This window comes from Daucus carota, chromosome 6 (assembly GCF_001625215.2).
Source record: "Daucus carota subsp. sativus chromosome 6, DH1 v3.0, whole genome shotgun sequence".
NCBI classification, from domain to species: domain Eukaryota; kingdom Viridiplantae; phylum Streptophyta; class Magnoliopsida; order Apiales; family Apiaceae; genus Daucus; species Daucus carota.
Genome location: NC_030386.2, coordinates 21,536,028 through 21,550,143, shown reverse-complemented (window position 1 = coordinate 21,550,143; position 14,116 = coordinate 21,536,028). Strand labels below are relative to the sequence as shown.

Genomic DNA, 14,116 nt, shown 5'->3' with positions numbered 1-14,116 from the left:
ACTTGGATAAACTGGATCAAGGCAATATTTGAATCTTCCAAACTGTCAGTTTTAATAAATGGATCGGCAACAGGTGAATTTTCTCCGTCTAGGGGGCTGCGTCAGGGTGATCCACTATCACCTCTGATTTTTAATTTAGTTGCAGAGGCTTTATCTGTCATGATTCAAGCAGCTACAAATATTGGGCTTTTTCAAGGAATCCTTGTTCCTAACAGCAATCACAGACTTTCCCATCTTCAATATGCGGATGATGTACTACTTTTTATATCGGGTCAGAACTCAGATATAGTTGGTGCTAAGCGAGTTCTTCAATGTTTCCAATTGATCTCTGGAATGAAGATAAATTTTCTAAAGAGTGAGCTTCATGGATATAATACGCAGCAAGAAACTCTTTCCACATGGGCTTCTCTTTTGGGTTGCAAGGTAGGTAAGCGTAGTTTTAAATATCTAGGTGCAATTATTGGATCCTCACCTAGATTAACCAAATTCTGGCTGCCATTGGTAGAAAAATTAAAATCAAGAGTGCAATCACTCGAGGCTGAAAATATATCTATGGCAGGCAGAATAATTCTCTTGAAATCGGTTATGGACTCCCTTCCAGTCTACTGGTTCAATCTTTATAGAATTCCGTCGGCAGTTGCTGAGCAAATTGAAAAAATACGCAGACAATTCTTTTGGGGGTATAGTGAAGGCAAGCCCAAGAAAATGCATATGTTAGCCTGGGAAAATATTTGTCGAGAGAGGAGTTTAGGAGGGCAAGGTTTGTCGTCGATTAGAAACAGAAATCTCATACTGCTTGCCAAATGGTGGTGGCGGATAACTAATGAAAGGTCTGCGTTTTGGAATCAAATTTTAGCACTAAAATATGGTCCTAATTGGACAGTGAACCTGGAGCATTTAGATAGAAAGAAATGTTCGCCGATTGTCCAGAGCATATTATCCGTAACAGGGGTTCAGGAGTGTAATCACATAACCAAGAAAGAAAATTATAAATGGCACGTCAGAAATGGTCTAACCACTTTGTTCTGGGAGGATTTCTGGCACAAGGATACTGCTCTGGCCTCTACATTTCCGGACCTTTATGCCCTATCAACAAGGAAATTCTATTCGGTAAAAAAATTCTGGGACGTATGGATGAGCTTGTCACCTGTGGACAGGTTGGTTGATGCACGGTTATGGCATATACCTCCCCAACAGGATTACCATCATTTGATTCTGGCTCTCAACATAATTCTCGAGAATCTGGTATTTTCGGACTTAAGGGATGACCTCATTTGGAAGCCAGTTAATGGTATTTTCAACACTGGTAAAGCGTACAGACATTTGTTTGCTAGTGACAATTATCCTCCAAATCCATTCAGTTGGAGGGTGCTCTGGAACATCAAAGCACCTCCGAAGTTGAAACTATTTCTTTGGAAAATTCAGTGGAAAATTCTCCCCACCAGTGTCCTCCTAAGCGAGCGTATCCGATCCGTCTCTCCAATTTGCAGGTGGTGTAATGGACATGCTGAGACCCTTCATCATTTGTTCGTGCAATGTGACCTTGCAACCTGGGCTTGGAAGCATGTAGGCGCCTGGTGGAGTTTAAAATTAAATTGTCATGGGAATGGTCAGTTCTCACTTCTCAGTTTGTTGATACTAAAAATGCCTAGATATATTAAAGATGTATGGCATTTAGTGGTTGCGGTAACAGTCTGGTCAATATGGCTGGCTAGAAACAATTGTATTTTTAACAATGTCAAGATCACGGAGAAGTCACTGATAAAACTGATGCATTTTAGAATAGCGGAATGGGGTTTGGCTGCAAATATTCTCAAGTGTGGCTGGACGCCACTTTGGAAGGTGAATCCAATTGGGGCGTTATCTTTACAGCATTATCAGGAAACTCGAAATTTTCACTCTCTCCTAAGACAATCTTACGCGATCATCTGTATGGTGGACGGTTCATGGCAACCCTCTTGTACAGGGCGAATGTGTGGAGGAATTGGAGGCTCCATTGAGAGGGATACAGCAGAGACTCTGTTGGTTTTCTCAGGACCAGTGCAGGCCCAAAGTGCCCTCGAGGCGGAAATTAAAGCAATTCTACATGTAATGAGGGAAATCATTCGGCTAAATTTATATATGAGTAAAGCTGTCATCTGCTCAGATTCCATTCTTGCTATTAATTCTATATATAAGGGCTTAAAGTGTGATTTCCCTTTACTGGTCCCAGATTTTGACATCTCTACTCTTCTTAATGGGCCTGTAACTTTGAAACACATTGTGGGTTCCTTAAATTCAAATGCAGATCAGCTTGCTAAGAAAGGATCTTTCAGGCCTGTTATGCATACTTTTAGGCCTCATTTGCCAATTTAGGGTTTGTATTTTCACTTCTGGCTGGGTTCTCTTTTTCAACGGTTGGGTTCTAGGTTAGAGTAGGTTTGTAGTTTTAGTTCAGTCTCAGTAAGCAGTGCCAGACAACGGTTTAGTTCTAGGCTAGAGTAGGTTTATAGATTCAGTTCAGTCTCAGTAAGCAGTGCTCTGGACTATCTGTCGTATCGACATGGTGCCGCCTAAATATATATTGTCCTGCAGTCCGTCTTCTATTCTCTCAGTCTCCCATGCACAGCATTAGCACTGTGCCCTAAGATCTGCTGCAACAGGCCAGAGATTTTCTGCAAGACTTCTATCAGTCCTTCTATCAGCATGCATGGCTATTCTAGACTTAATGAGCTGTTACCCACTAGTGGTTTCTATATAATTCCCCCTGAGATGCAGATTTTTACAAACGCACTATTTCTCCCCCTCAAATTTTATTTGAAAAGTTTCCTCTCTTTGTTTTCATCCTTCTCTCAACTATGGAACATATCTGGGAACTCCCAGATGAAAAGTTCTACAAGATCAATGTCCATTGTGTTGTCTCTCCGGTGCCTTTGCCTAATGGTAACACTAACAGCGTTGGGGTTGTTGTCCGTAACGACACTGGGGAAGATGTCTGGAAAGGTATGGGGCCGATGCCTGGGCTCAATGAGGAGCAGGCTATTATGGCCGGAATTCAGGCGGCGTCCATTGAGGGCCGAAAGAGAAAGTGGGATCTCATTCATATCGAGACTACTAATAGGAATGTTTTTGAAACAATTCTTATGCAACAACACATGGTGTTGCAGGAAAATCAGAGGGAGGCCTACGGGTTATTTAACACTATCTATGCTAATCATCACAAGGACGGGAAGACTGATCGATGTATATCATGTGTTCCCCCACACATGAACTCCACTGCTGATTACATGGCTAACTACGGCCTAAATAATCTCTCTGTATTTTCGGAGCTCGAAGAGGATCTTGGCGATATGCGCTACTGGCTGAATAGAGACATGGGGATGGTACTCCCGGCTCCGTTGAGAGAAACTCCACTGCTGTTGGGAGGGGGTGAGGTTGTGGATGGGCCCCCACCACCAAAAATTCTCAAGCGAAAGCGCAATCCTTTCGCAATGGAGGAATCGGCTCTTCTTCCATTTTTCAAGCCTGATACTATATCATGGAACCTCAACCCTGCAAATTATGACCCTTCTGGAAAATACAAAAAGAAATTGTATGAGGGCTCCTCTTTCAACAAGAATGGCGCTTTTTCTGATGTTGCTATCAACATCCTCAATGATGGTACGCTACATGGTCTGCCAGATATTTTCTCTAGCCAGGTAGTTGATCTTGATGCTCCAGTGGATTATGGGATGTATGGCAGAGACCTGCTTCATCATGCGGTGAATGGCACTCTGCAAGAATTCATGCGTGGGAGCAGAATGATGGGGGAGATGGTTAAGAAGCGGTACATTCTCATGGATGTTGATGAGGTGCTGGAGGCTATGGGTATGGCATCTCGAGATGTGAAGATGAAGAATGCTGCCTCTTCCTCTGCATGACCAGGGTCTGCTAGCTTTTAGGCTCTCTTTTGGTATATTATGTCTGTTTTAGTCTCGGGTTTCCTTTCGATATCTTTTGAGAAGTTAGGGTTAACTTCTAGGTCTGGTGGGTGTATGTTTTTTCTTTTGCTTTGACTGCAGATGCTTATGTCGTCTGCTATGTTATGTTTTGTAAGATTTCCCGAGATTTATAACATTTGCGATTATCAAAAAAAAGACATTTAGCAATTGTTTGGTTGGTGCTTTTTTGATCTGTATGATATATAGAGATGTTAAAAAAAATCTGAAATCCGATCTAGGATTTTTTTTTTGAAAAACCAGATCCGGAAAAAGAACCCGTTCGAGGGCCTCAAACAAGCTTAGTATTTTCAAAAATCCGGATTTATCCGGATTTTTAAAAAACCCGGACCTTTTATAAATAAGTCCGGCCCGTTTTGTTTTGAAAAAATCCGGATTATTTTGTCCGCCTGGATCGGCCCGAACTGATATTTTGTGCATCTCTAATGATATATGGTGTTTAGTTGAATTCCCTTTTTGTAAATTTATATCTCAAATTCATAATATATGAGATTCTCATTTTCAAATCTTATTCTTTTATTTTCATTAATATTTATACCATTACATGCAAACTATTCGTATAAAATGAAAAATGACTCATAAATATATAAAAATATTAATTAAATTTTAAATTAATTATAATTAATCATAAATAAAAGTTTTAAATCAATAATTTTTATTTCATTACTCAACCAATGCGCATGATATTACAATTAATACTTGAATTAATATTATTTTAATCTGATTTCTGATTCCAACCATATACAGGTCCTCCAACTAAACCGACTCTTATATAAATTTATGTTAGTATTATATATAACAGTCCATATCAAATATCTATTATGTTGGAAAATTTTACGGATATGATGACTTAAAGCGATAGAATAGAATGTCAAACCATAAATTATATCGATATTCGATTATTATTTTGTTCTAACGAATATCAAACTATAAAATGTATCATTATCCCGTTATTATTGTTTAGACCCTCAACTTTCTAAATTCTAATGTTCTGAAAAATTATGTAGGCTAAGATTAATCTCTTCTTGTGTTTTACTTTTCGAGAAGTTGCTGATCTATTGATAAAAACTTTAGGCATACACGAGCATAAAGTAACCCAAAGGTCTGGTCAAGAGACATCAATTCTTTTTCTAATTTGTTGCACAACCCTTTACGTGTCAAACCTCTGTAAATCAATCTTTCAACCCTTCTTTTTCGTTCCTCTCTCAAGCATCATGTAATTATCCATGTTTCCATCACAATGTGGATATGTCTCCCCTTCTTCCTTGAATGGCTAATCATCATTCCTCTTTCTGTCAATGCTTTACCAGAACCTAAAGGTAATACTTCATTTCTATATGACCTTTCATGTTTATGTGCATGTGCATGCAGCCAGGTGATTCTCCAACCGAAATGAGTGACTTTTTAATGGTCTCGAAAACAAGGTGGTGTTAACATTGTTGGGAATGTTGATGCAGGTTTCTTGATAAACTGCGGCTCAACAACCGAAGTCGTCGAAGAAAATGGCCTCAAATATGTTCCTGACCATGACTATGTTTCTGTTGGGAACATTACAACCATAAAAGAACCTGGGGTGTCGCCTAGATTGACCTCTCTAAGGTATTTCCCGGATACTGTTGTTAGAAAGTTTTGCTACACTTTTCCTGCAAACAAGGGAGAGAAATTTCTAGTGAGGGCCACATACTACTATGGAGGATTTGATGGAGGAAAGGAGCCCCCTGTTTTTGATCAGATCATTGATGGAACTTTGTGGGGTATTGTTAACACAACAGAGGATTATGCTAATCGTCTTAGCTCGTACTATGAGATCGTTGTCATGGCTCAGTCGCGGTCAATAAGTGTGTGCTTAGCAAGAAATGGACATACTGTTTCAAGCCCTTTTATCTCAGCTCTTGAGGTCCTGGTTCTTGATAACTCCCTTTACAATGCCACTGATTTTAATAAATATGCATTATCAACGATTGCTCGGACTTCCTTTGGATATGGTCCAGATATGATTAGGTATGTAAAATTGCTTATGGTTTCTCCATATTGGTGTACTGATAGAAAAACTTATTGCTTCTTTGATCCTGATGATTAAAATTGAAAATGGACTAGTTATCCAGACGATCCATTTAATCGCTATTGGCAACCTTTTTTGGATAAAAATGTTGTTGAGAATAGTCACTCAAATGTGACTCCTTCAACATTTTGGAATAGTCCACCTGCAAAGGCATTTCAATCAGCACTCACGTCAAGCCGTGGGAATAATCTCACAGTCAGATGGACAGAGTATGACTTGCCTAGCAGTCATTACTATGTTGCACTTTACTTCCAAGATACCAGAACCGTGGATCCAGATCACTGGAGAATTTTCAATGTCAGTTTAAACAATGAAACATTTTATAATGACCTCAATGTCAGTACTAGAGGTGTAACTGTTTATGGCACAGAAAGGCCTCTCCATGGGAAGATAGAGATCTCCATGACTCCAAGAAGCGACATGTTTGTTGGCCCTGTGATCAATGCTGGGGAAATCTTACGATTTTTGCCTATAAACAGAAGGACTCTTGCTAGAGATGGTACCTCCATATAATTGTGAATTTACCTTGTCTATGCATACTCAAATTGATCCTACTTTATAAGTTCATTTAAATTTCGGTTGTGTACAGCAATGGTGATGGAAGAGCTAGTGAAAAGCCTGAAGAACTTACCTCGGGATTGGATTGGAGATCCTTGCCTGCCTAAGGCACAATCGTGGACTGGAGTTACTTGCACAGGAGGAGACCAAGTTCAAATTGTAACCTTGTAAGTTCTCTTTGAATACCCTTTCACAGAAACAATAATAAGACTCATCTATTTTGGAAATAGAGTACAAATGATTTTGGTTCACAGTAATAATAATTATACATCTTATATGTTTGTACAGTTGCACTAGCATGCTAAGTAAAATTAGTATGTTATATTAGAAATGTAAGATCATAGTATCTTTGATATTTCTCATATCATAACTTATATTTTGTGAGAAGAAATTTAACAGGCTTAGGGGTCTCCGGGTCACTGCCCAACGATATAGCCAAATTATCTGCCGTTTCCAGCATGTGAGTTATTCTCTAGCACAGCTGATGATGCTAGAAATTGAACTTTTTGACATGACAGTATCAAAAAAATTGTTCTTATCCAGGGAGATTGTATTTCAGGTGGTTTCCAGATAATCAAATTTCAGGTCCAATTCCAGAAATGACCACAATGAATTCCCTGGAATCGCTGTAAGTTGCTAGTTGCACAAATTCTTTTATCATGCAAGTTTATCACTAACTTGATACTTCTTGCTCTGAAGGCATTTGGAGAACAACCAATTGGAAGGATCAATTCCTCAATCCCTGGGCCAACTTCCTAAACTAACTGAACTGTAAGTTTTTGCAATCTCTGGAGAATATAAAATTTATCTGTATACATGTAAATCCATTTTAACCATTTTAAGAGGTCTGTTTAGTGCAGTAGCTTATGGTATTTTAATTCTTCCGCATTATGACAGATTTCTCCAGAACAATCAACTCACAGGAGGCATTCCAAGTAGCCTAACAAAGCGAAATAATCTAAATATGCAGTAAGAATCATTCGTCATCAAAATATTTATACTTTTTGGTGATGAAATTAGAGTAGTGTATACTAATAATGAATGTTCTGTACAGGGTCTCTGGGAATAGACTGTCACCTGAGGCTATGTAATGCCTTTGAATGTGGAGATGAAAATTACTTAACAAGATGCAAGTACAAGGAGAGCAAGAGGGCTAGACACTATTTACTCGATTCCTATTTTCATCTAGACTTGTAACAGTTGAAAGGTGTAAAAGAGTGCATAATCATGTTGTAACTTGTAAATTAGTCGTCGTTATATGTTCATTAATTTGTTGTTATAATTTAATCTATTTAACAATTATTGTGTTTCTTCCCTTCACTAATTTAATCCATTTTACTTATTTTTCAATTTAATAAACTACATTATTACCATAATTTTGTATCGATACTAAAATAATATCAGTGATAAAATCAGCTGATTAACTGATTGATCGGTTGATTAATCACTAATTAAAAGGAGTTTGATATAATTTATAAAAATCGATTAATATTAATCGATCAAATTGATACTTAATTGATGATTAATCGGTCAAATTCAGATTAATCGATCAGAATGTTATAATTTGCAAAAATTATGTGAAGTAATTTAAAATTTTAAAAACAATTTATATATAATATATCAATCAATAATCCAATTAATTACCAATTCGATCAATAATCGATACCTCCCGTGCTTTTAACAACGGTGTTAGGCTTAGCGAACATTTCAATTTGTCTTGAAGAGAAAAAAAAAGGGACACAAACGTCATTGCTGTCTGCTTTCACTTCAGTCATATGTACGCACTGTACATCCAAATATACTTGCACATTTATATGGTTGACGTGGTCGAATCGGATGTTGCCATTAAACCCTAACCTCATCTTCACTCCGTCGTCGTTCCTCCCTCTCTGCCCGCCGTCCTTTTCCGTTAGGTGCCGCGCCGCCGACGTCCCGGCCGGCCCTTCATTTCCCCGGCGGTGGTTCAATTTGGCGGCGGTGAGCGACGTTTCGAGTAGCGGAAGAATTAGTTATGAAGGCGACGTCGTTTCGGATGCGGAGAAGAAGAAGAGAATAAATGGAAAGGAAACGAAGGTGAATGCAAAGGAGAGGTGGTCGAGAGATAGGGAGAGTTATTTGACTGATGATGATGATGCTCTTCCTCTTCCCATGGCGTATCCGAATACAACTCCGGTGGGGCCCGATGTGATTGATAAACGCCTTCGTTGTGATCCTGTCATTGAGGTTAGGGATGTGTAATTTGGTGTTCGTCTAATTTCTCTGATTTACGCTACTGCTGGATGAATGGTGTCTGTAGTCTAGGTTTGTGTCCCGTAAACGTGTCAATTTCGTGTCGTTCTAAAGCTTCTGGAAAATTAGTAGTAAAATCAAATTATAAAATCTTACTGTAACAAACAAGTTAGTCGAGCATGGTTGGATAGCTCAGTGGTTAAGAGCTTATCCTCTGTCGTCCCAGGTCGAGGTCCTGGGTTCGACCCTGGCTCACCCCGAGAGTTTCGTAGAACAGATACTCATTTGTAAGGCTATAAGCCATATTTGTCAAAAAAAAGTTATTTTGGGGTCATATGCGGTTATTAGAGTCGTGTCGGGTTTATTTCGAATTTAATGCCTGAAAAGTCGAATGCAGTAGTGTTAAGCAATTCAACCAGGATAAGTTAAGTCGCTTTTGTATGGAGGGCCAGTCTCCCAGTGCTGAGATTTCTAGCTGCCTGTACAGATTTATGGAAGTATATGTTCTTGGAGCCTGTTTATGAAAAACATTATAAAGTAATTGGCTTATACAGCTTTAGTTTGGAAGGATATATCTGTTGGCGTATTTGTTACTGTTGTCTTCGGACTTTCAGTTGTCTACTATGCCTTTCATTTGAAGATTGAGGTTTCTGCTTTGTAAGGGTTTTGATGTCGGGAAAGGATAGCAGAGGGGATAAAAACCTATCTCTGCAGAGAATCCAGAGTCACAAATAACTTACAAGATTTACTCAATGAAATCAATTCATATTCCTCATCTCTGCCAATAAAAATGATTGCAATCACTTAAGCAGATCCCCTGACTTGGAGAACTATTAAATTTGGAGCTCAAGTCAAATCCTACCTAAAACGTAACAAATTTTTTATTATTAGCTACCTATGATCTTGAATGTACTAATATACTTATAACTAAAGATAACTAGACCAACTAATCAACCTAGTAATTCTATTTTTAACTAATGTATATAATATATGCAAATTTATTTACTGATTCCTTGTTTCATATCATTGTCCATAATCCTCGACCGGGACTCCATATGAATTGGACATGAATTTGTGGAACCCATTGGTATATACCATCATGTTTGGCTTCACAACACCATTCTGGAATAACAAAATCTATATATGTTAAGTTGTTAACCAAATCTTCTTTATCTTGAATTTCTTTTCCACAAGCAATCTTAGTTTATCATGCTGCATTTGTGGCCCGGCTTTAACTTTCTTTACGACTTCAATAGGCTCTGATTTTGACACTGAATTGTGCTTTTCCGTAATGCCTTAGAATCACAAGTTTAATGCATTATTCCCAATCTAACACTGAGGTCCTTGGATAACTCCATTAGTTTTTCTAGTAACAATCTTTCATGCTCAATTGCTCATGTTTCAACTGTAACTAAATTATCATAATATTGCCCCTTCTCGTAAAATATTGTACAAGATCTGTATGGATCTAGTATGCTTCGGGGGTTCTCATCATTGCTTCTTCAAGAAATTCAGGAACTGTGGCTTGTTGTGTAAATTCTAAAAACTTATGGGACTAGGGACAGGACTAGATGATGGCTGTAGGCTGCTGTTGGTGACTGTTAGTTGTTGAGATGTTTTTTATTTTTGATGTAGGCAAGGTGTTTGACAAAAATTTTAGGTAAAGAGATGTGAGAGCGAGTATGAAGGCAATGAGAAGGTTGTTCTATGTGTTTTAAGAGGGAGGAATGGTGGCTCTGATAGCACTTGCTGCAAAAGGGGGTTGGGTTTGGGGCAATGGGTTAAAAAGAGGGGAAAGTACCTATCCCCGCAGAGAATCGGTGGAGTTACAAATTAAGATTTATCAATGAAATTAATTCATATTATTCATTTATGCCAATAACAATGATTAAAATCGCTCAAGTAATACTCCTGGAGAACAAGTAAACTTGGAGCTCATACATATTACTCATCTATGCCCATAACAATGATTAAAATCGCTTAAGTAAATCTCCTGGAAACAAGTAAACTTGGACCTGAAGTCAAATCCTAGATAAAAGGAAACAAATCCTTTTATTATCAGCTAATTCCCTTAATCTTAAATATACTGCTGTACTTGTAACTTCTTAGGATCAACTAATCAATTATATTTAATTTTATTCCTAAGTAATGATATATAATAAATACAAAATAATTTACTAATTCCCTGTTCATGCATCATTTTTATAGATGTACATTGTGCTTCGTTTTGGTCTAGCTTTATTTATTTTGACATATAAAAATGCAGGACTGTAAAGAAGTAGTTTATCAATGAAATTATTTCATGTTATTCATTTATGCCAATAACAATGATTAAAATCGCTCAAGTAATTCTCCTGTAGAACAAGTAAAGTTGGAGCTTATTCATAATACTCATTTATGCCCATAATAATGATTAAAATCGCTTAAGTAAATCTCCTGGAAACAAGTAAGCTTGGACCTAAGTCAAATCCTAGATAAAAGGAAACAAATCCTTTTATTATTAGCTAATTCTCTTAATCTTAAATATACTACTGTACTTGTAACTTCTTAAGATCAACTAATCAATTATATATAATTTTATTCCTAAGTAACGACATATAATAATTAATAAATACAAAATAATTTACTAATTCCCTGTTCATGCATCATGTTTATAGATGTACATTGTGCTTCGTTTCGGTCTAGCTTTATTTATTTTGACATATAAAAATGCAGGACTGTAAAGAAGTAGTTTATGAATGGACTGGAAAGTGCAGGAGCTGTCAAGGATCAGGCCTTGTTAGTTACTACAATAAAAGAGGAAAAGAAACTATCTGCAAATGCATACCTTGCCTTGGAGTTGGTACTTTTCGCCTTATACTTTGACGTTCTTAATGCTTGAGATTCGTATTATGACTGCAGCATTCATCCTTGTTTTATAGTGAAAATAAATTTAAGGCAATGACTATACCCCCTTGCATGTGTTCTCTAGGACCCTTTAGCACATTCTAGGATAAATTCGTCTCTATTAATGAATACCGTTAGCACATCAAATACTGTAGAAACATATGATAGTCTTGACAGAAGAACATTCTAAAGTTTGTGTCAGGAAAAATGGCGAGCCTTTGAAAAGGAACGACTTAGAATTAGTCATTAAATTTTTACCAGTTGATCTTTTTATTAGCATGATGGTACAAACTATTAAGTATTTTGAAGTTAAATTTACTAAAATCCAATCTATATTTAAAGGAGATAATGTTTGTCACATGGACCTTTTGGGATATAAACAATGTTTTATAGAAGAATTACGACTCCCGGCTCATTATTCTTTGTTATAATACTAAACGTTCTGGTAGATTACTGGCTTTTCCTTTAAGATTGTTGAAGGATTGCTTCCTTCTACTTTATGTGATGTATTTCCTTGATGTTTATCATCGACTTGTCTTTTTAACACACAATGTAAATGAGGAAATGAATTTGGCCCGATCAAGTAGTGTCATGACCGACAAGCCATGATAGACCATCTTTCTGTGTTACTTATTACACAAACTCTGTGCAAGCTTAACTTACCGGATCAACCCTTTTGAAAACGACCTTGATTAATCCCTGTGCGCAAAAATTCCTTGGAGTATCCAAAATATGTTAGCCATCATAATAGTAATGCTGCGTACTATGGGAGCCTCCCCTGAGAACTTGGAACCGTAATATTGGAAAATGAGGACTGCTTGGCTGTTGGCCTTGCTGTCCTCCAGACACTTGCAGATCCGTGTTTGACTCGTTATATTCTCAAGATTGTGATCCATCTGGGCCCAGAATGGATTGCAAGCTTCCTATCCATCTGCTACTCCGAGCCATAATGTTGAAAAATTTGGACAATCTGGCAGTTGACCCTGTTGGCCACTCAGACATATGAGGAGTGTGCTTGACTCGTGATATGCTCAGTATTCTATTCCATCTGGCCCAGAATGGATCCGAAGCTTGTGATCCATCCACCAGATATACCACAAGGTCCTGTGAATACTTTCCCAGATAATTAAACGATAACGATATAAGATTGGCGCTCGTATATATATATATATATATATATATATATTTTTATCATCAGTCCTTGGAGTCTCTGTGCCTTCTGTAAATATGCTTATTACTGTTTGGGCTTCACCAATTGTCTGACAAGTATTTAGGAGCAGACCAGGTGAAGTGCTGCACTGCCTTGCCTAAGTTGCATCTACTTCGATGTACAAGACATCCTTAAAATTGTAGCTCTAATTTTCTGCATTAAGTGAACTTTATATTCGTTGTTACTGAAAATTGCATAATTAGTGTCAAATAAGAATTAAATTTAATGATTTATCCTAAGAGAGTAACTTCGTATATTTATGCCACTAGAAGGCAGTATATTTCTAATCTTCTTGGACTTGTTACACGAGTCTAGAAGACGGCACTTATGTCATGTCACATCTTAGTTTTGCATGTGAGGCAACTCCGGAGATTCTTAGTAAGCCGACTAACAAAAAATATTTGCTCAACGCTAGAAATCAGGATATCAGGCATTCAAGCATGTCAAAAGTTGGTCCCAGAATTTTACTAGTAATGTTGTCGTGCAGGATATGTGCAGAAATTTACAGCTCGCACAGATATTGATGTGATGGAGGATTTGGATAATGGAAAGCCACCTTGATACGTTTCTGTGATCCTGGGAATTTCTGTACCATAATTTTGAGTCTGAGCTGATTCTTAGTCCATGTAACATTATTGCAATTCTCAAGCAACAGTAATTGGTTGCATTTCCTCTTCTGTAGAATGTATAAACCTGCACAGAAAAGTAAAATCTCATAGTAGCACTTTGTAGATGGCGAAGGGAATAACACACGGCCTGTTGGTATACTTTACCTTATACATCTTGATTCATACCAAATTACCTTCGTGTATGCAAGATGATTATAGTAAAAGCTCTTTGCTTCAGCTTATTGACTTGAGCATCGATGTATGACGAGAGAAAAATGTCATTGGAACATTTGGGTACAAAACAGAACATAGATTAATTAGAGTATTTGTAATGGTAAAAACCCTTGGTAAAAAAATAATAATTTTATATCGGTTTTTCTATGGTGTGCCCATGGGCACATTCTAAGCGCGAAAACTTTTGTATTTGGGAGATTTTGATTGGCTCCTATCTCTTGATAATGGTGGATCCCCCTGCAAATACACCAACCACACCAATCAAAATCTCCCAAATACAAAAATTTCCGCGCTTAGCATGTGCCCATGGGCACACACTAGAAAAACCGAATTTATATTATGTTATAAAGAT

At 37.5% G+C, this 14,116-nt stretch overlaps 2 protein-coding genes across 2 annotated transcripts; both read left to right on the top strand.

The window, feature by feature from the left end:
* Positions 1-5,103: 5,103 nt before the first annotated feature.
* LOC108226063 (probable LRR receptor-like serine/threonine-protein kinase At1g67720) lies at positions 5,104-7,891 on the top strand. The gene is made up of 9 exons (XM_017401016.2): positions 5,104-5,296; positions 5,435-5,978; positions 6,075-6,538; positions 6,629-6,764; positions 6,986-7,057; positions 7,157-7,225; positions 7,297-7,368; positions 7,495-7,566; positions 7,652-7,891. Exons 1-9 carry the CDS (start codon positions 5,218-5,220, stop codon positions 7,686-7,688), a joined length of 1,545 nt encoding a protein of 514 aa, XP_017256505.1. The 5' UTR covers positions 5,104-5,217; the 3' UTR covers positions 7,689-7,891.
* Positions 7,892-8,311: 420 nt separating this feature from the next.
* LOC108225795 (protein disulfide-isomerase SCO2) lies at positions 8,312-13,701 on the top strand. Its single transcript, XM_017400752.2, has 3 exons — positions 8,312-8,820; positions 11,542-11,668; positions 13,410-13,701. Exons 1-3 carry the CDS (start codon positions 8,434-8,436, stop codon positions 13,481-13,483), a joined length of 588 nt encoding a protein of 195 aa, XP_017256241.1. The 5' UTR covers positions 8,312-8,433; the 3' UTR covers positions 13,484-13,701.
* Positions 13,702-14,116: the final 415 nt, after the last annotated feature.